The 24618-nt window shown below is 49.9% G+C and overlaps 1 protein-coding gene across 3 annotated transcripts in view; it reads left to right on the top strand.

The window, feature by feature from the left end:
* FBN3 (fibrillin 3) overlaps nucleotides 1–24618 on the top strand; it is a 156253-nt gene that overhangs the window by 4958 nt on the left and 126677 nt on the right. For 2 of the 3 annotated variants that reach the window (XM_083594312.1, XM_083594314.1), the window contains exons 2-5: nucleotides 8331–8599; nucleotides 15745–15827; nucleotides 19118–19216; nucleotides 22509–22604. In XM_083594312.1, the coding sequence (XP_083450438.1) occupies nucleotides 8424–8599; nucleotides 15745–15827; nucleotides 19118–19216; nucleotides 22509–22604 (454 nt within the window). In that variant the 5' untranslated portion in view covers nucleotides 8331–8423. Of the gene's footprint in view, nucleotides 1–8330; nucleotides 8600–15744; nucleotides 15828–16539; nucleotides 16548–19117; nucleotides 19217–22508; nucleotides 22605–24618 lie in introns of those variants that run through there. The other variant, XM_083594313.1, reaches the window with a different exon arrangement.

Here is a 24618-nt window from a genome sequence, read left to right as displayed (position 1 = left end):
AAGTACTTAATTCGTTCTGGAGGTCCGTTCTTAACCTGAAACTGTTCTTAACCTGAAGCACCATTTTAGCTAATGGGGCCTCCCGCTGCCGCCGCGCCGCCGGAGCACGATTTCTGTTCTCATCCTGAAGCAAAGTTCTTAACCCGAGGTACTATTTCTGGGTTAGTGGAGTCTGTAACCTGAAGCGTATGTAACCTGAAGCGTATGTAAGCTGAAGCGTATGTAACCCGAGGTACCGCTGTACAACTTAAAAATCAAGATTAAAATACTCCCTGTCACGTTAATCCCAATTCAGAGAGGCGCGTCATGAGCTCAAAGGGATTCCAGAGCAAGATAAACCAGGGGAGAGTAGCGGAGATGTTTACTACAGTTGCCCAAATTGGGAAGAGGGAACGGACAGGCATGTCTTGAGCAGATAACCAGAGCTTCTCAAAAATGCGTTTGACTGTGATAGTGGTCCCACGTGACTGAGAGCGCCTGATGAGATCCATTTAAGAGGGGGATGTGGGTGGCGCTGTGGTCTAAACCACTGAGAATCTTGGGTTTGCCTATCGGAAGGTCGGCGGGTCGAATCCCCACGATGGGGTGAGCTCCCGTTGCTCTGTCCCAGCTCCTGCCAACTTAGCAGTTCGAAGTATGCCAGCGCAAGTAGATAAATAGGTACCGCTCTGGCGGGAAGGTAAACGGCATTTCCGTGCGCTCTGGTTTCCGTCACGGTGTCCCATTGCGCCAGAAACGGTTTAGTCCTGCTGGCCACATGACCTGGAATAATAATAATAATAATAATAATAATAATAATAATAATAATAATAATAATAATAATAATTTATTTATACCCCACCCATCTGGCTGGGCTTCCCCAGCCACTCTGGGCGGCTTCCAAAAAAATATTAAAATACTATAATACATCAAACATTAAAAGCTTCCCTAAACAGGGCTGCCTTCAGATGTCTTCTAAAAGTCTGGTAGTTGTTGTTCTCTTTGACATCTGGTGGGAGGGCGTTCCACAGGGCGGGTGCCACCACCGAGAAGGCTCTCTGCCTGGTTCCCTGGAACTTGGCTTCTCGCAGCGAGGGAACCGCCAGAAGACCCTCGGTGCTGGACCTCAGTGTCCGGGTAGAAAGATGGGGGTGGAGACGCTCCTTCAGATATACCTGGAAAGCTGCCTGCAGACAAACGCCGGCTCCCTCGGCCTGAAAGTGAGATGAGCGCCGCAACCCAGTAGTCGCCTTTGACTGGACTGAACCATCCAGGGGTCCTTTACCTTTTAGCTTACCAATTAAGAGAGAGAAAGAGAGAGACTTTTGATCTTCCAGTAGCACAGGGCAGAAAACTATATACAGTGGTACCTCAGGTTACAGACGCTTCAGGTTGCAGACGCTTCAGGTTACAGACTCCGCTAACCCAGAAATAGTGCTTCAGGTTAAGAAGTTTGCTTCAGGATGAGGTCAGAAATCGTGCGGTGGCAGCAGGAGGCCCCATTAGCTAAAGTGGTACCTCAGGTTAACAACGGACCTCCGGAACGAATTAAGTTCTTAACCCGAGGTACCACTTTATACGAAGAATTGTAGAATTGTAGAGTCAGAAGGGACCTCATGAGTCATCTAGTCTTACCTTTGCAATGCTGGCGTCTTTTGCCCAAGGTGATGCTCAAACCCATGTGCCCAAGAGCTTCATGCTCTACCAATGGAGCTAAATAATGATATGTGACTTAGAGGCCCTGATGAGATCAATTTACAAGAGAGAGAGAGAGAGAGAGAGAGAGAGAGAGAGAGAGAGAGAGAGAACTGAGGAAGGAGAGTCCATCACTTTCCGAGAGAGCACATTCCTCTGTCTTGCCAATAAGAGGAGAAGGCTGTCTTCTTTGGTTATCAGGGATGCTTTAACTGAGATTCCTGCTTTGCAAGCAGTTGGACTAGATGCAGACCCTCCAAGTATCCCTATTTTCCAGGGACAGTCCCGGATTTACAGAAGCTGACCTGGTTTCTGATTGGAGTGCCCTGCTTTCCCTTAAAGGTAAAAGGGACCCCTGACCATTAGGTCCAGTCATGGCCGACTCTGGGGTTGCGGCGCTCATCTCTCTTTACTGAGCGAGGGAGCCGGCGTACAGCTTCCGGGTCATGTGGCCAGCAGGACGAAGCCGCTTCTGGCGAACCAGAGCAGCGCACAGAAACGTCATTTCCCTTCCCGCCGGAGCGGTACCTATTTATCTACTTGCACTTTGATGTGCTTTTGAACTGCTAGGTTGGCAGGAGCAGGGACCGAACAACGGGAGCTCACCCCGTCGCAAGGATTCGAACCACCGACCTTCTGATCGGCAAGCCCTAGGCTCTGTGGTTTGGACCACAGCGCCACCGGCGTTTTCCTTAGGACGTCCCTATTTTCATTAGAGAAACGTTGGCAGGTAGGGAGTTTTGCAACCCCTGAAATGAGGAGATGAGTAACTATACAAACAGTGCTTTTTAATTGGGGCTTCCTCCCAGGGAGGAATGGGCGAATCTCTCAATTTCTGTTTTTCTCTGTTTCTCATTTCTCCACACTTTAAGTTAGAGCTGTCCTACGTTCGGAATTTCCTGGACACAGCCAGAATATGGCATTCAGAAACAGTCTCTGGGTGGAAATCACTGAAATGCCCAGGAAAATCCGGACTTATGGCAAACCATGTCAGAAATCTAGACTTTTGTGTCTGGGTTTTCTCTTTTTTTGAAATGTGGCAATCCTGCTTTCAGTTTGGTTCTCCGTATTGCCACATCAGTCTGCAAACTAATTTTTTTAAGTCCTCATAAAAACCCAGCACCCCTCTAGCAACATTGCTACTAAAAATGCACGCTTTTGCAAAGAAATTTCTCCTGGTTATACTGCATTATTGCAATAATGTCATGAATGCAAGTAGGTGCATTTCTAAGCATTGCTGTACACATTTACCGTATTTTTCGCCCTATAGGATGCACTGGCTCATAGGGCGCACCTAGTTTTTTTGGGGGGAAATAAAGAAAAAAAAATATTCCCCCCCCCGGGCGTGGGGCTGGGGAAGCCCGAGCTTCCCCTGACCCCAGCCCCCAGAACAGGCTGCTATCCGCAAGCCTTCGGAGCCCGGCAGGAACTCCCGCCGGTCTCCCCATGCTTGCGGATATCTGCCCGAAGCCCAGGGCACACTCCGCTCCACTCCCTGGGTTTCGGGCTGCAGGCTGCTGTCTGCAAGCCTTGGGACTTCCCACCGGGCTCCCAAGGCTTGCGGATAGCTTCCTGAAGCCTGGAGAGTGAGAGGGGTCGGTGCGCACCGACCCCTCTCGCTCTCCAGGCTTCAGCGAAAGCCTGCATTCGCCCCATAGGACGCACACACATTTCCCCTTCATTTTTGGAGGGGATAAAATGCGTCCTAAAGGGCGAAAAATACGGTACTTGACTGAAGAAATGCATTGCAAAATTCAGGAAACTGCGAATTTTCAAAGGCTAGCAATGTTTGTGCATTGTTGCGGAGAGTGCAAATTATACTCTGTTTGCCTGTAACTGCAATCTGAATTGAGTTTCTCAGTCATGCATAGAATTGCAGGCGAAGGCTCTAAGGGGCTTGAGACGCCTTTGTTTCGGATGCCATCCAGGTTGTAAACTCATTGGGTGGTCTTCAGGTGGAATAACAAAGCCCCTTCCAGCTGGAATGTAGGCTCAGGAGGGGGTGGGCCATATGGCAGGAAAACACTAGGCTGGGTGCTTAAACCCAGGCACATAGGGAGTTGCTTTAGAACAGCTCAAAGTATTTGTCCAACTAGCCCCTACTGCAACGCGCTCTATGTGGGGCTACCTTTGAAGGTGACCCGGAAACTGCAATTAATCCAGAATGCGGCAGCTAGACTGGTGACTGAGAGTGGCTGCCGGGATCACATAACACTGGTCCTGAGAGATCTGCATTGGCTCCCAGTACGTTTCCGAGCACAATTCAAAGTGTTGCTGCTGACCTTGAAAGCCCTAACCGGCCTCGGTCCTGTATACCTGAAGGAGCGTCTCCACTCCCATCGTTCAGCCCGGACACTGAGGTCCAGCTCTGAGGGCTTTCTGGTGGTTCCCTCATTGCCAGAAGTGAGGGCCTTCTCGGTGGTGGCGCCCGCCCTGTGGAACGCCCTCCCTTCAGATGTGAAGGAAATAAATAGCTATCCTATCTTTAAAAGACATCTGAAGGAAGCCCTGTTCGGGGAGGTTTTTAATATTTAACGCTGTATTGTTTTTAATACTTGATTGGGAGCTGCCCAGGGTGGCAGGGGAAACTCAGCCAGGTGGGCAGGGTATAAATAAATTATTATTATTATTATTATTATTATTATTATTATTATTATTATTACTACTACTACATATTGTCTGCTCTGACTGGCAGCTGCTGCATTGGCTCCCAGTACGTTTCCGAGCACAATTCAAAGTGTTGGTGCTGACCTTGAAAGCCCTAACCGGCCTCGGACATTCTGCACTTGGAAATGCCAGAGATCTTCTAAACCCAGGCATATAGGGAGTTGCTTTAGAACAGCTCGGAGTATTTGTCCATCTAGCCCCATATTGTCTGCTCAGACTGGCAGCCCCTCTCTGGGGATGCAAACGGGACATTCTGCACTTGGAAATTCCAGGGTTCTTCAGCACGCAAAGCTGAGCTGCAGCCTGTCCCAGATAGCAATAATTCACAACAAAAATGCTGATGAGTTTTCATGAGGATGTTAATAATAATAATAGAAAAATAAACCATCAACTAATGTGGCGCTGTGGGTTAAACCACAGAGCCTAGGACTTGCCAATCAGAAGGTCGGCGGTTCGAATCCCCGCAACGGGGTGAGCTCCCGTCGCTCGGTCCCTGCTCCTGCCAACCTAGCAGTTCGAAAGCACCTCAAAGTGCAAGTAGATAAATAGGTACCACTCCGGCAGGAAGGTAAACGGCGTTTCCGTGCGCTGCTCTGGTTCGCCAGAAGCGGCTCAGTCCTGCTGGCCACATGACCCGGAAGCTGTACGCCGGCTCCCTCGGCCAGTAAAGCGAGATGAGCGCCGCAACCCCAGAGTTGGCCACAACTGGACCTTATGGTCAGGGGTCCCTTTACCTAATGTAGAGATGTAGAAATCTAAACTGAATTTAAGGCTGGGCGAATGAGAAACAGGACGAAACCCAAACTGGCAGATCTGCAGAATTCCATAGTTAGGGTCTTTCCCCCTGAACATTGCTCTCTCTTGCACCATCTGATTTCAATGTCAAAAGTTAATTTCACAATCAGAGTGTGGGTTGTTTGCCACAGGTTTCTGTTCCTTTGCTTCTTTCCCCTTCCACATGGCTGATGTGCAGTCGTGTGCATTGATGTGCTTCTATGTGCGGCGGGTTGGACTAGATGACCCCCGGGTCCCTTCCAACTAATCTTGACTCTTTTTCTGATTGCAATGAGACCCCTTTGTGCGGCATTGAGCTGGTGTGTATACAGTGGTACCTTGGGTTACATACGCTTCAGGTTACAGACTCCGCTAACCCAGAAATACTACCTCGGGTTAAGAACTTTGCTTCAGGATGAGAACAGAAATCGTGCTTCTGCAGCGCGGCAGCAGCGGGAGGCCCCATTAGCTAAAGTGGTGCTTCAGGTTAAGAATGGACCTCTGGAACGAATTAAGTACTTAACCCGAGGTACCACTGTATATGCTCCCACACTCTGGCAAAACACCACACCCCAAAACCATCTTGTTACAACCCTATTTGTTGTTGGTGAATCTTTTAGTCATGTCCGCCTCTTCGTGACCCCCTGGACCAGAGCACGCCAGGCACTCCTGTCTTCCACTGCCTCCCACAGTTTGGTCAAACTCATGCTGGTAGCTTCGAGAACACTGTCCCACCATCTCGTCCTCTGTCGTCCCCTTCTCCTTGTGCCCTCCATCTTTCCCAACATCAGGGTCTTTTCCAGGGAGTCTTCTCTTCTCATGAGGTGGCCAAAGTATTGGAGCCTCAGCTTCAGGACCTGTCCTTCTGGTGAGCACTCAGGGCTGATTTCCTTCAGAATGGATCGGTTTGATCTTCTTGCAGTCCATGGGTGTTATGTATTGAGTTGAATAGGATCCAAACTGCAGCAGTCTGATTGGTCCTAGAACAATAGGATTCAGAATGCAGCAGTCTGATTGGTCCTAGAACAATGCAGCAGTATGATTGGTTGGCAGGAACCACCCAATCATGCTCCAGATAGAAGTGAATCCACAACCTGATTGGCTTACAGTAGAATTCCGGAATTAGCCAATCATGTGCAGCCCATTGTGTAAATGATGTATATAAAGCAGATACCTTGAGGGGACTTTCATTCATTCCTCCTCACCACTATGAGCTGAATAAAGAGCATGAAATCACTTTGCAACTCTGAGTATATTTCAATGGGACTCTCAAGAGTCTCCTCCAGGACCAGAATTCAAAAGCATCCATTCTTCGGCGATCCATTCACCTGTGGGGCTTGTAGCCAGGGCTGGTACAACGAACAGTCATGCAAGCATTTGGGAGGCAGAGATGCGAGAGGGCATCAGAGGAGGGAGTGAAGGAAAGAGGGATGGAGGCTAGTGTTGCCCACGGCACCACGGACCATCCTTCAAGGCACCCCGGGGTGCCATTGCACAACGGCTGAAAATCCCTTCCGTAAACCAGTGGCAAAGCTACCTGCTCTGGCACCGGGAGCGGCCAGAGTACATCCAGGTCCTGAAAGATCTTCATTGGCTCCCAGTACGTTTCTGAGCACAATTCAAAGTGTTGGTGCTGACCTTTAAAGCCCTAAACGGCCTTGGTCCAGTATCCCTGAAGGAGCGTCTCCACCCCCATCGTTCTGCCCGGACACTGAGGTCCAGCTCTGAGGGTCTTCTGGCGGTTCCCTCCCTGCGAGAAATGATGTTACAGGGAACAAGGCAGAGGGCCTTCTCGGTGGTGGCACCCGCCCTGTGGAACGCCCTCCCAACAGACGTCAAGGAAATAAACAAGTATTTTACTTTTAAAAGACAACTGAAGGCGGCCCTGTTTAGGGAAGTTTTTAATGTCTGACGCTGTACAGTGGTACCTCGGGTTAAGTACTTAATTCATTCCAGAGGTTTGATCTTAACCTGAAACTGTTCTTAACCTGAAGCACCACTTTAGCTAATGGGGCCTCTTGCTGCTGCCACGCCGCCGGAACACGATTTCTGTTCTTATCCTGAAGCAAAGTTCTTAACCTGAGGTAATATTTCTGGGTTAGCGGAGTCCGTAACCTGAAGCGTATGCAACCTGAAGCGTATGTAACCCGAGGTACCACTGTATTGTTTTTAATATTAGGTTGGAAGCCGTCCAGAGTAGCTGGGGAAACCCAGCCAGATGGGGGGGTATAAATAATAAATTATTTTTATTATTATTATTACACATCTCAGGTGGAATGGCTCACCACCCGCGGGGTGCATGGCGCGCTTCCTGGGGTGTGCGCAGCGATATACGAACGTCCCAGGGAGCGGGGGCTGCTGCAATGTTACCCCCCAGATGGCACCCGAGGCGAACCACCCCCCTGCCCCCACCTTTGTCCGCCAGTGCCCTAAACCGTGGTTTACTAAACCATCATGAACCATGCATTGCGTGAACCAGGCTGTTCCGTGTTTTTGCCAGCGATTTTATCAACACACAACCGAATTGTATATTGATTCATGTCAACATTCCTCTCTCCTTTCCGCAGTGTGTTTATCGATGCGCAGATGTGCGTGATTAAGGAACTGCCGAGAGGGAGATACATGCATTGTACAAGATTTGGAATATATATATATGCAACAGGGGCAGATTCCTCTTCTATGAGCCCCACTTCCAAAGCAAAGCCAGTTATTTAGATAAGACAAAGGCCACAGCAACACCACATATTTAAAGCGCTACAAGGCCACTTTAAGGGATGCGGGTGGCGCTGGGGTTTAAACCACAGAGCCTAGGTCCAGTCATGCCCGACTCTGGGGTTACGGCGCTCATCTCGCTTTATTGGCCAAGGGAGCCGGCGTACAGCTTCCGGGTCATGTGGCCAGCAGGACTAAGCCGCTTCTGGTGAACCAGAGCAGCGCACGGAAACGCCATTTCCCTTCCCGCTGGAGCGGTACCTATTTATCTACTTGCACTTTGACGTGCTTTCAACCTGCTAGGTTGGCAGAAGCAGGGACCGAGCAACGGGAGCTCACCCCGTCACAGGGATTCAAACCGCCGACCTTCTGATCTGCAAGTCCTAGGCTCTGTGGTTTAACCCACAGTGCCACCCGCGTCCCACTAAATATATATATAAATATCATGGACCATGAAGCACTTGAGAAGTTCGGGACCTTATCTGATTTCTTTTCCCTTCCAGCTCAGAAAAGGAAGCTCCGATTTCCTGCTGTTGGGCTGCAGAGACCCTCCCGCTGGACCCAAGGTGTTGGTGGCCTGATTCCTTGCACCCATTATGGGACCCCTGTGGGTGACCCGCTTCCTCCTGGGGTGCACGTCTCTTGCCTTCTACCAAGAGTTCGCCAGTGGACAGCATGATGGAGACCTCCAGCCTGACAGATTTGCAAGCAGCTACGAGAGCAAGCAGCCCCCCAGCAGAGTGAGGCGAAGAGGCCACGACACTTTGAGAGGGTAAGCCATGGGTAGGCAAACTAAGGCTCGGGGGCCGGATCCGACCCAATCACCTTCTAAATCCAGCCCGCAGATGGTCTGGGAATCAGCATGTTTTTCCATCAGCAGAATGTGTCCTTTGATTTTAAATGCTTCTCTGGGTTATTTTTGGGGCCTGCCTGGTGTTTTTACATGAGTGGAATGTGTCCTTTTATTTAAAATGCATCTCTGGCTTATTTGCGGAAGGCGGGTGGCGCTATGGGTTAAACCACAGAGCCTAGGACTTGCCGATCAGAAGGTCGGTGGTTCGAATCCCTGCAAGGGGGTGAGCTCCCGTTGCTCAGTCCCTGCTCCTGCCAACCTAGCAGTTCGAAAGCACCTCAAAGTGCAAGTAGATAAATAGGTACCACTCCGGCGGGAAGGTAAACGGCGTTTCCATGCGCTGCTCTGGTTCGCCAGAAGCGGATTAGTCCTGCTGGCCACATGACCCGGAAGCTGTACGCCGGCTCCCTCGGCCAGTAAAGCGAGATGAGCGCTGCAACCCCTGAGTCAGTCATGACTGGACCTAATGGTCAGGGGTCCCTTTACCTTTACCTGGGTTATTTGTGGGGCTTGCCTGGTGTTTTGACATGAGTAGAACGTATGCTTTTCTTTAAAATGCGTCTCTGGGTTATTTATGGGGCATAGGAATTCGTTCATTTCCCCCCCCTACAAAATACAGTGGACGCTCAGTTTGCGAACGTGATCCATGGGGGATGCATGTTAGCAACCTGCAGTGTTCGCAACACGTGTCTGCGCACATGCGGGTTGCGATTCGGTGCTTCTGCACATGCGCAAAGCGCAATTTAGTATTTCTGCGAATGCGTGAGCGCCGAAACCCAGAAGTAACCCGTTCCGATACTTCTGGGTTTCAGCATTCCGCAACCCAAAAAAACACAACTTGAAGCGGTTGTAACCCGAGGTGTGACTGTATAGTCTGCCCCCCCCAAGGTCTGAGAGACAGTGGACCGGCCCCCTGCTGAAAAAGTTTGCTGACCCCTGTATTAAAGCGGACAAATGCACTGTCTTTTCCACGCCGCTGGCGACCGGGCTACAGGAGGGCAGCTTCCGATTTCAGCGGGGAACGGACCAATATGTCACGGTCTTCAAAGAAACAAGCGGGTTTTGTAGATCGCGCATGGCGCTGCGGGCAGGAGCGCCAACCTGGCTCCGCCACAACTGTGGGTGCCCAGTGCCGTGGGTGCCATGGCTGTGGCACCAAAATTTGTGGGTGCCAGGCGCGTTTCCCAGTCTGCCATCTGACTATTATATTCCAAATCTCTTGCCCAGTGCGTCATGACTGAATGTGTTTTAAGCGTTTGTAGAATCATAAAAGCGGGATGTGGGAGGCGCTGTGGGTTAAACCACAGAGCCTAGGACTTGCTGATCAGAAGGTTGGCGGTTTGAATCCCCGCGATGGGGTGAGCTCCCGTTGCTCGGTCCCTGCTCCTGCCCGCCTAGCAGTTCAAAAGCACGTCAAAGTGCAAGTAGATAAATAGGTACCACTCCGGCGGGAAGGTAAACGGCACTTGCGTGCGCTGCTCTGGTTCGCCAGAAGCGGCTTAGTCCTGCTGGCCACATGACCCGGAAGCTGTACGCCGGATCCCTCGGCCAATAAAGCGAGATGAGCGCCGCAACCCCAGAGTTGGCTATAACTGGACCTAATGGTCAGGGGTCCCTTTACCTTTACCTAGAATCATAACATTGCTCCTTGGGCAAGAAAGCTGGGCAGAGTGTGTTAAAAGCATTAAAGGAAAACCAGCCGTTAGATGGAGGCATCGGAATCCATTAATAAACTTGACAGACATAGTCGTGGGTGGTTCATCCTTTGCAACAAAAGGTGGCTGTTTGCCTTCCATTTGGTTCTGCAGCTGGCGAGGCGTCGTGTGATCTGCTCTCTTCTTCGCCCAAATGTTTTTGCGCTTAAATTGATTCTCTGACCATTTCCTGCCTGGGTGTCTCATTCCCCCTGCATTCTGTCGCATTTATGGATTGCTCCCTGCAAAATACAGCAGGACCTCGGTTCTCAAACTTAATCCGTTCTGGAAGTCCATTCCATAACCAAATCGTTCCAAAGCCAATGTGTGCTTTCCCATAGAAAGCAATGCAAAATGGATTAATCTGTTCCAGATTTTTTTTAAAAAAGCCCCAATACAACAGTTTAACATGAATTTTACTATCTAACAAGACCATTGATCCATAAAATGAAAGCAATAATCAATGTAAAGTAAAGGTAAAGGGACCCCTGACCGTTAGGTCCAGTCGTGGCCGACTCTGGGGTTGTGGCGCTCATCTCGCTTTATTGGCCGAGGGAGCCGGCGTACAGCTTCCGGGTCATGTGGCCAGCATGACTAAGCCGCTTCTGGCGAACCAGAGCAGCGCACGGAAATGCCGTTTACCTTCCTGCCGGAGCGGTACCTATTTATCTACTTGCACTTTTATGTGCTTTCGAACTGCTAGGTTGGCAGGAAATAAATGTACTGTACTATCAAATAAATAAGACCGTATCATAGATGATAAAAAAAAAAAATTCTTACCTGCACTGAAGAGAGTCACTGTTTGGATGGGGGGCATTTATCCATTTCCGCAGTCACACGATCGATCGATCGGTCGGTCGATCAGTCAATCAATCAATCAATCAATCAATCATTCAGTAGCTGAACTGGGTTCCACACAGTCACAAAAACAAATGAACCGAAGAAGCCTCAAAAACAAAAAACGCAAAATAAAGAGCAAAAACAAAAGTGCCAAACTTAATCTGTTCCCGAAGTCCGTTTGACTTCCGAAATGTTTGGAAACCGAGGCGCGGCTTCTGATTGGTGCAGAAACAATAGCCTGCAGCTGCATTGGACATTCGGCTTCTGAAAAATGTTTTAAAACCGGGTTTACTTCTGGGTTTTCGGCGTTTGAGAACCAAGGTACCACTGTATCTCAGAACAATTTAGCTGTTGAAAATATCAGTCTGACTGTCACATGTTGTCAGTGGAGAAACTATTGGCCATCACCAAATTGCAGAAATACAAAGAGGTGTGTTTTTGCATCCGTGGTCCCCAGCACAGAAGAACCTTAGCTGTTGCACCACAAAATTTTGTCGGCTCTATTGGACAGCTAATACAAACAGGAAAACCTGGGTTGAATTCAGAACCAGTGAAATGTCGTGCTTAGGGGGAAATGTTGGCATGGGATGGCTCGGTTGTTAGAGGACGAAACTCTTAATCTCAGGGTCATAGGTCAAAGGTTCCTGCATTGATCATCAGGATCGCTTCCAACTCTATGTTTCCATGATGAGGGTAATGGGAGACGAGTTCAAATTCCTGCTCAGCCATGAAGCTCGCTTTCAACCCTGAGGGCTAGTCACTGCCTCTCAGGGTTGCTGTGGGAAATGAATGAGGAAACAGCTAGAATACAATAAATACTCCTACTAATATTCTTTCGTTTCTATGGGTCTACTCCGAGAAGGACTAACGTTGGATGCAAAGCCATTGCTTTGATGTTTATCAACTGAATGCGAGTTATGTGATTTACATAAACTCGTAGAATTGTAGAGTTGGAAGGGACACCAGCGGTCATCTAGTCCAACCCCTGCAATGACAGAATCTCAGCTAAAACATCCATGACAGATGGCCTGCAAACCTCTGCTTAAAAACGTACAAGGAAGAAGAATTCATTAAAACATAGGCGGCCGCATCAGTAGCAGAAATAAATAGCCTTTTTTGACACCCGTGATTTGCTAGCCCCCAAAATGGAAAACCAAAAAGGTCCCAGCCAAAGAACTTGAACTGATGGAAGAAGTGCAGCTTGCAGATTTAACATATGGAACAAGAGAACGAGAAGGATGTATGTTTAAAAAAAGACTGGGAAATGTTTACTGATTATATGGGTGAAAATGGTGCCCATTTCAAAACGCTGGTAGCATTAAGATAAATTCAACAGTGCAGATAAGTTTTGCATGGCTGCAACAATGGAACAATGAATGGTTTAGTTTGTTTAAAATATGCAGGGATGGATGGTATGCAAAAGGAAGTATGGAAAGAGAAGAAGGGAAGTCATTGATTTAAGGTTGTTTAAATGAAGTGTAAATTAGAAAAATCTATCTATCTATCTATCTATCTATCTATCTATCATCTATCTGGGATGCAGGTGGTGCTGTGGGTTAAACCACTGAGCCTAGGGCTTGCCGATCAGAAGGTCGGTGGTTCGAATCCCCGCGATGGACGGGGTGAGCTCCGGTTCCTCAGTCCCTGCTCCTGCCCACCTACCAGTTCGAAAGCACGTCAAAGCGCAAGTAGATAAATAGTTACCGCTCCAGCGGGAAGGTAAACGGCGTTTCCGTGTGCTGCTCTGGTTTGCCAGAAGCGGCTTTGTCCTGCTGGCCACATGACCCAGAAGCTGTATGCCGGCTCCCTCGGCCAATAAAGCGAGATGAGCGCCGCAACCCCAGAGTCGGCCACGACTGGACCTAATGGTCAGGGGTCCCTTTACCTTTACTAAATGAAATGTAAATTAGAAAAATCTAAAAAAACCTCTCTCTCTCTCTCTCTCTCTCTCTCTCTCTCTCTCTCTCTCTCTGTCTCTATATCTATATCTATATCTATATCTATATCTATATCTATCTTTCTATCTATCCGAAAGGAGAATCCATCACCTCCCAAGGGAGTCCATTGGTAGGACAGTAAAGCGAGATGAGCGCTGCAACCCCAGAGTCATCCGTGACTGGACCTAATGGTCAGGGGTCCCTTTACGTTTTAAAGGTAAAGGACACCTGGATGGTTAAGTCCAGTCCAAGGCAACTATGGGGTTGCGGCACTCATCTCGCTTTCAGGCCAAAGGAGCCGGTGTTTGTCCACAGACAGCTTTCTGGGTCATGTGCCCAGCAGGACTAAAAAGCTTCTGGCGCAACGGGACACCATGATGGAAACCAGAGCGCACGGAAATGCCATTTACCTTCCCGCCGCAGCGGTACCTATTTATCTACTTGCACTGGCGTGCTTTCGAAATGCTAGGTTGGCAGGAGCTGGGATGGAGCAATGGGAGCTCATTCCATCGCGGAGATTTGAACCGCCGACCTTCTGATCAGGAAGCCCAAGAGGCTCAGTGGTTTAGACCACAGCATCCTTTACTATAAGCATGTTCTGTCGTTCTTGGATGTTCGTGTTTGTGAGAGAGAACCCCCCTCTTCCTAACCCCCACCTCCAGCCCATAATGTAAACATATAGCAGATGTATTGATACAAGAACTCCAAGCAAAGGTATGTCTGAGGCTGAGGTCCAGCCCACACACATCTTGGGACGAAGCCTCGCTGGAACTGGGGCTGCTCTCTTCCCGAAGAGCATTTTCAGGGTCGTGTTGCTGTGTAACGACTCATTCCCAGGCCTTTTCTTGGCTGAGAGGTTAATCCCCGTTGAGTTCGAGGAGGTTTACTCCCAGGTAAACGCGGGGAGCCTTGCTGTCAGGGGAGTCTGCAAAGCATCGCGAGCTAAGTCAGCCGATCACAGCTAGGGATGTAGGAGGAATTTGATTCCAATTGCATTTGAAGGCCTGGTTTACTCTTCCCAAAACATTGTTGTTTAGTCGTTTAGTCGTGTCCAACTCTTGGTGACCCCATGGACCAGAGCACGCCAGGCACTCCTGTCTTCCACTGCCTCCCGCAGTTTGGTCAAACTCATGCTGGTAGCTTCGAGAACACTGTCCCACCATCTCGTCCTCTGTCGTCCCCTTCTCCTTGTGCCCTCCATCTTTCCCAGCATCAGGGACTTTTCCAGGGAGTCTTCTCTTCTCATGAGGTGGCCAAAGTCTTGGAGCCTCAGCTTCAGGATCTGTCCTTCCAGTGAGCACTCGGGGCTGATTTCCTTAGGAATGGAGAGGTTTGATCTTCTTGCAGTCCATGGGACTCTCAAGAGTCTCCTCCAGGACCAGAATTCAAAAGCATCCATTCTTCGGCGATCAGCCTTCTTTATGGTCCAACTTTCAGCTGTCAACTTTTCCCTTTTCTTGCGAGGAATCCTATTCGGAATAAGGGAATTTCCCTTTAAAAAAGGGAAGTGTTGACAGCTATGTCCCAAAACAATATGGGAACTGAAGCGCGGGAACGATGGAAGGAGATGGGTATGTTTGGCCTGGAAAAGAGGAGATATGAGAGCCATCTTCAAATATCTAAAGGGCTCTCACATGGAGGATGCAGCAAGCTTTTTTTCCTCCTTTTCTGGGAGGTCAGGACTCGAACCCATGGCTTCAAGTGACAAGAAACTCAACATCACGAAGAACTTTCTGACAGTGAGAGCTGTTCAACAGTGGAACGGTCTCCCTTGGGATGTGGGCAGACTGCTTTGGAGGTTTCAAAGCAGAAGTTGGATGGCCATTTGTCGTGGGTGCTTGAGTTGAGGTTTCCTGCATTGTAGGGGGTTGGACTAGATGACCCCTGGGTTCCCTTCCGACTCTACAGTTCTACAGTTTTATGATTCTATCTCCCCAAAATTCACACTTATTCCTTCTCATCTTTTTAACTTTTCAAAAATAAATAAACACATACATTTCAATACATAGTAAAACCGTTATTTTTGTTGACTTACCACCCCCTTTTCCATTCTGTTTTTATTTCTCTCCCTCTGCTGTACCCTGTCTTCTCTCTCTGATGTCTCAACAATGCTGCTATAATCTTTAAGTTCTTCTGTTGCTCATAGAACGGAAGGGACCCCAGGGTCATCTACTCCAACCCGCTGCAATGCAGGAATCACAGTTGACCAATCCCTGGCAATGGGTTCAATGGCATGCAACAGGTCCTAGGGTCTCCAGGTCAGAGTCTTTGCCTGAAACCCCAGGAAACTGCTGCCAGTCAGATCAGCGTCAGCATGAATCCAGCTCCACAAGGATCTCAGCTGCAAGTTTGGAAAAGCCCACACTCTGCCTTGAGACTCCAAGGAGCTTTTGCCGATCAGTGTAAGCGATGCTAAGGTGGACGGTAGTCTCACTCAGCGTCAGGAAGTCTCAGGTGTTTTGCAGTTGCTCCGAACAACCCCAGAGACAGGTAGCATCCAGGCAAATGCCACCATCTGCCCCACCTACAGGTTTGCCGGCCGCTGCAAGCAGGGAGCAAACATTCAGCTTGTGACTCTCTCATTGACTTTCAGGCCCAACGTCTGCGGATCCCGGTTCCACTCTTACTGCTGCCCAGGATGGAAGACCCTCCCCGGTGGGAACCAGTGCATTGTCCGTGAGTATGAGCCAGGGTTATGTCTCCCAGTGCATTGTCCGTGAGTGGGAGCCAGGGTTATGTCTCCCAGTGCATTGTCCGTGAGTATGAGCCAGGGTTATGTCTCCCAGTGCATTGTCCGTGAGTAGGAGCCAGGGTTATGTCTCCCAGTGCATTGTCCATGAGTAGGAGGCAGGGTTATGTCTCCCAGTGCATTGTCCGTGAGTAGGAGCCAGGGTTATGTCTCCCAGTGCATTGTCCGTGAGTGGGAGCCAGGGTTATGTCTCCCAGTGCATTGTCCGTGAGTAGGAGCCAGGGTTATGTCTCCCAGTGCATTGTCCATGAGTATGAGCCAGGGTTATGTCTCCCAGTGCATTGTCCGTGAGTGGGAGCCAGGGTTATGTCTCCCAGTGCATTGTCCGTGAGTAGGAGCCAGGGTTATGTCTCCCAGTGCATTGTCCATGAGTAGGAGCCAGGGTTATGTCTCCCAGTGCATTGTCCGTGAGTGGGAGCCAGGGTTATGTCTCCCAGTGCATTGTCCGTGAGTGGGAGCCAGGGTTATGTCTCCCAGTGCATTGTCCGTGAGTGGGAGCCAGGGTTATGTCTCCCAGTGCATTGTCCGTGAGTGGGAGCCAGGGTTATGTCTCCCAGTGCATTGTCCGTGAGTGGGAGCCAGGGTTATGTCTCCCAGTGCATTGTCCGTGAGTGGGAGCCAGGGTTATGTCTCCCAGTGCATTGTCCGTGAGTGGGAGCCAGGGTTATGTCTCTCCTATAGGAACTAGTGCATTGTCTATGAGTAGGAGCCAGGTTTATGTCTCCTTGGTGGGATCCAGTGCACTGTTTGTTAGTATGAGCCAGGTTTATGTCTCCCCTATAGGAACCAGTAAATTGTTTGTGAGTATGAGCCAGGGTTAAGTCTCCTTGGTGGGAACCAGTGCAATGTCTTTTAGTATGAGCCAGAGTTATGTCTCCCTGGTGGGATCCAGTACGTTGTTCATGAGTAGGAGGCAGGTTTATGTCTCCCCTGTGGGAACCAGTGCACTGTCTGTTAGTATGAGCCAGGTTTATGTCTCCCCTATAGGAACCAGTAAATTGTTTGTGAGTATGAGCCAGGGTTAAGTCTCCTTGGTGGGAACCAGTGCAATGTCTTTTAGTATGAGCCAGAGTTATGTCTCCCTGGTGGGATCCAGTACGTTGTTCATGAGTAGGAGCCAGGTTTATGTCTCCCCTGTGGGAACCAGTGCATTGTCTGTTAGTATGAGCCAGGTTTATGTCTCCTCTGTGGGATCCAGTATGTTGTCCATATGAGCCAGGTTTATGTCTCCCCTGTGGGAACCAGTGCATTGTCTGTTAGTATGAGCCAGGTTTATGTCTCCTCTGTGGGATCCAGTATGTTGTCCATATGAGCCAGGGTTATGTCTCCCCTGTGGGAACCAGTGCATTAATTAACTAACCAGTGCAGAAGCAATTTCCGGCATCTGGGCATGCGCAGAAGCGATTTCCGGCATCTGGGCATGTGCAGAAGCAATTTCCAGGGCCGCGGAAGAGAGTCCCCGCCTGCGCCGCGCTGCGCCGGTTTAGCGCAGTGCGCGGGGACTTGCCAAGCAGGCGGCTCGGTTCAGTGGCGGCTTGTGGGCCGGTTAAGTGGCCTCTGTGGGCTGCTTCCGGCCCATGGGCCACAGGTTGGGGTCCGCTGCTGTATAGGCTCAGCCGTTACCTCTTTGGCTTTCGCGATAACCCATTTGATTCAATCTAGCTGGGGATCTGAGCTGGTTTACGGTTTCTTTCTTATGATTTAACGGCTTATATACTCCTGCTTTTAAAAACATTCCTTATTAAGTTGGTTTTGCGCAGGCAGCCTTAACTTTGGGGCATGAAATGTTCTTAAAATTGCCGTTTCCACGGTTTGGCTTTATTGGAGTAAGACGTTTCAGTTTGATGTTCTACCTACAAGCGTGAGCTATCCTTGGAATCAAAACAAGCACTCAAACAAATGGAAAGCTCCATCTAGATTTGTCCCCACCCCCCATGAAGATCCTCAAATTACACAACCAGAAAAGTTGGTTTTGCAAGAGCTCTTTTGTTTCAGCTGCTTGAAAGCTCGTTCCAGGGCTAAACTATAAAGAAGTTTAACAACTGGTTTGCAAGCCTGGTATAGCTCCCACTTAACACAGCGTTATCGCCTTTTAAACAGTCAAGGCTCCACCCAGTGAGTTCTGGGAATTGTAGTTTCCTAAGAGTGCTGGGGGTACGCGGGTGGCGCTGTGGGTTAAACCACAGAGCCTAGGACTTGCCGATCGGAAGCTCGGCGGTTCGAATCCCTGCAAGGGGGTGAGCTCCCGTTGCTCGGTCCCAGTTCCTGCCAACCTAGCAGTTCGAAACCACGTCAAAGCGCAAGTAGATAAATAGGTACCGCTCTGGCGGGAAAGTAAACAGCGTTTCCGTGCGCTGCTCTGGTTCGCCAGACGCAGTTTAGTCGTGCTGGCCACATGACCCGGAAGCTGTACGCCGGCTCCCTCGGCCAATAAAGCGAGATGAGCGCCGCAATCCCAGAGTCGGCCACAGCTGGACCTAATGGTTAGGGGTCCCTTTACCTTTACATTCTGCATGGACTGGTTGCATGACAACATGGGCAAATGGCTTGAGATACCTATTAGCTCCAGAAATAACCATGTAGCATATATTCAACAGCGGCAATTTGTTGCTGGCAAAGGACAGCTGGACATAGAAAGGGCCCCATTACCTTCAGTGGCTTAAAGGTAAAGGTAAAGGGACCCCTGACCATTAGGTCCAGTCGTGGCCGACTCTGGGGTTGTGGCACTCATCTCGCTTTATTGGCCGAGGGAGCCGGCGTACAGCTTCTGGGTCATGTGGCCAGCAGGACTAAGCCGCTTCTGGCGAACCAGAGCAGCGCACGGAAATGCCGTTTACCTTCCCGCCGGAGTGGTACCTATTTATCTACTTGCACTTTGTTGTGCTTTTGAACTGCTAGGTTGGCAGGAGCAGGGACCGAGCAACGGGAGCTCACCCCATCCATCGCGGGGATTTGAACCGCCGACCTTCTGATCGGCAAGTCCTAGGCTCTGTGGTTTAACCCACAGCGCCACCCGCGTCCCTTGCCTTCAGTGGCTCAGGGCCTCATCAAACCTAAATTCGGCCCTGGTGACCTTGTGAGCTCCCAGGCGAGCCCACCTCACAGGGTTGTTGTGAGGCCGGATTGGAGAGCCTCCTCGGAGGAAAGTTAGGGTAGGGATGAAAGGACAGGGCCTTTAAACTCCTTTTCTCTTTCTCTCCCCCCTTTTCCCCAACAGCCATTTGCCGGAACTCTTGTGGAGATGGATTCTGCTCCCGACCCAATATGTGCACCTGCTCCAATGGACAGCTGTCCCCAAACTGCGGCTCCGGAGGAGGTGAGGCAAAAGGGGACTTTGTGTGAGATGCGCATGTGTGCGAGGTGGGCGGCTGGGTGCACAAAACCCCCAGCCTTTGCACGGTTGGGATGTAAGCTGCTGGACAAGAATAAGCGCCGTTGTCTGTTGCTCCACCCACTTTTGCCCCAGGCCACGCCCACAGCCCCTAGAAGCCACGCCCCTATCTGGACTGGGGTAGCCTAGCTACTCTCGTCTATGCTCTGGTAACCTCAAGGTGGTACCTCGGGTTACATACGCTTCAGGTTACAGACTCCCCTAACCCAGAAATAGTAACTCGGGTTAAGAACTTTGCTTCTGGATGAGAACAGAAATCGTGCTCCAGCGGCACGGCAGCAGCGGGAGGCCCCATTAGCTAAAGTGGCTTCAGGTTAAGAACAGTTTCAGGTTAAGAACGGACCTCCGGAAAGAATTAAGTACTTAACCCGAGGTACCACTGTATTTATACCCCTCCCATCTGGCTGGGTTTCCCGAGCCACTCTGGGCGGCTTCCAACAAAATATTAAAATACAATAGTCTGTTAAACGTTAAAAGCTTCCCTAAACAGGGCTGCCTTCCGATGTCTTCTAAAAGTGTGGTAGTTGTTTTTCTCTTTGACATCTGTTGGGAGGGCGTTCCACAGGGCGGGCGCCACCACCAAGTAGGCCCTCTGCCTGGTTCTCTGTAACTTGGCTTCTCGCAGGGAGGGAACCGCCAGAAGGCCCTCGGGGCTGGATCTCAGTGTCCGGGAAGAACAATGGAGACGCTCCTTCAGGTATACTGGACCGAGGCCATTTAGTTTCCGGGTCCAATTCAAAGTGCTGCTTCAGGACCACAAAATCCTCTTTTTTGGGGGGTGCAATGTGCTTTTTACAGCGGCTCCCCCCCACCTTAATATGTTGTTGTTGTTGTTTAGTCGTTTAGTCGTGTCCGCCTCTTCGTGACCCCCTGGACCAGAGCACGCCAGGCACTCCTGTCTTCCACTGCCTCCCGCAGTTTGGTCAAACTCATGCTGGTAGCTTCGAGAACACTGTCCCACCATCTCGTCCTCTGTGGTCCCCTTCTCCTTGCGCCCTCCATCTTTCCCAACATCAGGGTCTTTTCCAGGGAGTCTTCTCTTCTCCTGAGGTGGCCAAAGTCTTGGAGCCTCAGCTTCAGGATCTGTCCTTCCAGTAAGCACTCAAGGCTGATTTCCTTCGGAATGGAGAGGTTTGATCTTCTTGCAGTCCATGGGACTCTCAAGAGTTTCCTCCAGCACCATAATTCAAAAGCATCCATTCTTTGGCGATCAGCCTTCTTTATGGTCCAGCTTTCACTTCCATACATCACCACCTTAATATACATGAAGCCCCTTCTGCTCTCAATTTCACTGTGATGGAGACCCCAGATGTTAGCAATCTCCTCAGCTATGTAAGGAATTCAGGCTTGGGGAGGGGCGTTGGGAAAGGGGCTGCATTGCCTGCATTCCGGTGGTCCCCGGGGGGTCGCTGGGCGAGGGAGTTAAGATTTCACAAGGCATTTTTTTTGGGGGGGGGCTGCCTCCACAACAGGGTGTGAGGCCAGATGGAGAGAGCAAAGTGGATGTTGGTTTCCTATGGCTGAACTTTGGAGAGGTTCAAAGCTTTTTCGAAAGCAGTAAGGGACACAAAAGGATGCGGGTGGCGCTGTGGGTTAAACCACAGAGCCTAGGACTTGCTGATCAGAAGGTCGGCAGTTCGAATCCCCGCGACGGAGTGAGCTCCCATTGCTCAGTCCCTGCTCCTGCCAACCTAGCAGTTTGAAAGCACGTCAAAGTGCAAGTAGATAAATAGGTACCACTCCGGCGGGAAGATAAACGGCGTTTCCGTGCACTGCTCTGGTTCGCCAGAAGCGGCTTCGTCCTGCTGGCCACATGACCTGGAAGCTGTACGCCGGCTCCCTCGGCCAATAAAGCGAGATGAGCACCGCAACCCCAGAGTCGGCCACAACTGGACCTAATAGTCAGGGGTCCCTTTACATTTATTAGGGGACACAAAGGTCTTCTCTGCTGTGTTGTATCAGTGAGGAAATTATTGTCAGGTGTGGAAACAGCTGGGGCAGTTTTTCTCCCTCCCCCCAATAATATTTATTAAGTTTCATATCAAAACATAACTTTAACATAACCAAAAAAGAAAAAAACAATAATGAGAAAAAGGGAAAAAAGAAAGAAAAGGAAAACCAAAGAAGTAAAATATTTCCAGCCCCACATAATACCACCACATACATAAACCTGAAAAGTGTGTGTGTGTGTCTGTGTCTGTGTGTCTGTGTGTCTGTGTGTGTATAACACACAATGACTTTTGTGTGTGTAACACACAAAATGACTCCCAGGTGCATAGCCTGGGAGTCATTTTGGATTCACAGCTGTCCATGGAGGTGCAGGTTAATTCTGTATCCAGGGCGGCTGTCTACCAGCTCCATCTGGTATGTAGGCTGAGACCCTACCTGCCCACAGACTGTCTCGCCAGAGTGGTGCATGCTCTGGTTATCTCAGGCTCGGACTACTGCAATGTGTTGATGCAGACCTTGAAAGCCCTAAACGGCCTCCACCCAGTATACCTGAAGGAGCGTCTCCACCCCCATCATCCAGCCCGGACACTGAGATCCACCTCCGATTGCCTTCTGGCGGTTCCCTCATTGCGAGAAGTGAGGTTACAGGGAACCAGGCAGAGGGCCTTCTTGGTAGTGGCACCTGCCCTGTAGAACGCCTTCCCTTCAGATGCGAAGGAAATACCGTATTTTTCGCTCTATAAGACGCACCAGACCACAAGACACACCTAGTTTTTGGAGGAAGAAAACAAGAAAAAACATATTCTGAATCTCAGAAGCCAGAACAGCAAGAGGGGTTGCTGTGCAGTGAAAGCAGCAATCCCTCTTGCTGTTCTGGCTTCTGGGATAGCTGCGCAGCCTGCATTCGCTCCATAAGATGCACACAACATTTCCCCTTACTTTTTAGGAGGGAAAAAGTGAGTCTTATAGAGCAAAAAATATGGTAAGTATCCTATCTTTAAAAGACATCTTAAGGTTGCCCTGTTTAGGGAAGTTTTTAATATTTAATGCTGTATTGTTTTTAACACTCGATTGGAAGCCGCCCAGAGTGGCTGGGGAAACTCAGCCAGATGGGCGGGGTATAAATAATAAATTATTATTATTATTATTATTATTATTATTATTATTATTATTAGCTTCACCGTTAAACTCTCCGCCGTTGCATCTCTCCATTCTCCTTCTCCTCCTCGGCCACCTCCATAAACCTGTCTCCTTCTTCCTCCCCCAGTTCAGTCCTGCAATGTGAGATGTATGAATGGCGGGAGCTGCAACGAGGAAGCCTGTCTGTGCCAGAAGGGATACACTGGGACATACTGCGGCCAGCGTGAGTACCGGGGCGTGCATGCTGTGAGCTCAGAAAAAGGCAAAAGAGCAAACCCTGAGTTGAGATCTAGAAGGCGATTGGGCTGGATCCGTCCCCCGGGCCTTACTTTGCCTACCCATGCTCTTGGGCTTACCGATCAAAAGGTCAGTGGTTCGATTCCCCGCAACAGGGTGAGCTCCCATTGCTGTGTCCCAGCTCCTGCCAACCTAGCAGTTCAAAAGCACGTCAAAGTGCAAGTAGATAAATAGGTACCGCTCCAGCGGGAAGGTAAATGGCATTTCCGTGTGCTCTGGTTTCCGTCACGGTGTCCCGTTGCACCAGAAGCGGTTTAGTCCTGCTGGCCACATGACCTGGAAAGCTGTCTGTGGACAAACGCCGGCTCCCTCCGCCTGAAAGCGAGATGAGTGCCGCAACCCCATAGTCGCCTTTGGCTGGACTTAACCGCCCAGGGGCATAGCTGTCAATGTTTTCCTTTTTTTAAAGGGAAATTCCCTTATTCCAAATAGGATTCCTCACAAGAAAAGGGAAAAGTTGACAGCTATGGCAGGGGGAGCCAACGCCAGACCTTGCTAGCATGGCCCGTGGTTGGGGAAGATGGGAGACGAACCGACAAAGTCAAATGATAAGGCAGGAGATTCCGACTCAACATCAGGAAGAACTTTCTGATTTTGTGTACCGAAAATGCATATACCAGGAGAAATGAGCGTGGAAATCCATCTGACTTCCTGTGCCTTTCCTTCCTATATACATAGAAACGTAAGGCTGTCGACACGGTGCAGTACACAAGGCCACCAACAGGGGGCCACTGCAACTCCCGTGTGAAGGCAGATTCTTAGGAGGTTTTTAAGCAGATCTGTCGTGGCTGCTTTAGCTGAGATTCCTGCATTTCAAGGGGTTGGACTAGATGACCTGCAGGGTCCCTTCCAACTTCCCGATTCTACAGTTCTACGGTTCTCTAACTCGCACCCAGACCCCCTCCCAGCCCCTTGAACAACCAATGCAGATGACCAAAAGGTGGGCATTTTTAGACTGGAAGAAGTTTAAGGAATATTTGAAAAAATACGTTAATATTTAAATCTTAGAATAGCTTTGGAAGTGGATATAGCTGGTAGGGTTAGAAGTAGAAGATAGTGTATTTTATAAGTGATAAAATGTGAAGTTATTTATGATTAAAGTAAGTGTGGGGGGGGGGAAGATGGTTAGAAATTATGATATATGTAAACTGCCAAAGAGGACGTGGGTGGCACTGTGGGTTAAACCACAGAGCCTAGGACTTGCCGATCAGAAGGTCAGCGGTTCGAATCCCCGCAACGGGGTGAGCTCCCGTTGCTCGGTCCCTGCTCCTGCCAACCTAGCAGTTTGAAAGCATGTCAAAGCGCAAGTAGATAAATAGGTACCGCTCCGGCGGGAAGGTAAACGGCGTCTTCTGAATGTCAGGTAGTTGTTTATCTCTTTGACATCTGGATGGAGGGTGTTCCACAGGGCGGGCGCCACTACCGAGAAGGCCCTCTGCCTGGTTCCCTGTAGCTTTGCTTCTCACAATGAGGGAACCGCCAGAAGGCCCTCAGCGCTGGACCTCAGCGTCCGGGCAGAACAGTGGGGGTGGAGATGCTCCTTCAGGTATACTGGGCCAAGGCCGTTTAGGGCTTTAAAAGTCAGCACCAACACTTTGAATTGTGCTCGGAAACGTACTGGGAGCCAATGTAGGTCTTTCAATACTGGTGTTATGTGGTCTCGGTGGCCGCCCCCAGTCCCCTGTCTAGCTGCCGCATTCTGAATTAATTGCAGTTTCCGGGTCACCTTCAAAGGTAGCCCCACATAGAGCGCATTGCAGTAGTCCAAGTGGGAGATAACTAGAGCATGCACCACTCTGGTGAGACAGTCTGCGGGCAGGAGGGTCTCATCCTGCATACCAGATGGAGCTGGTAGACAGCTGCCCTGGACACAGAATTGACCTGCGCCTCCATGGACAGCTGTGAGTCCAGAATGACTCCCAGGCTGTGCACCAGTTCCC

This window comes from Podarcis filfolensis, assembly GCF_964270895.1.
Source record: "Podarcis filfolensis genome assembly, chromosome: 18".
Classification (NCBI taxonomy): Eukaryota; Metazoa; Chordata; class Lepidosauria; order Squamata; family Lacertidae; genus Podarcis; species Podarcis filfolensis.
Note: the sequence above shows the minus strand (reverse complement) of the source record. Positions and strands in the feature narration are given on the sequence as shown.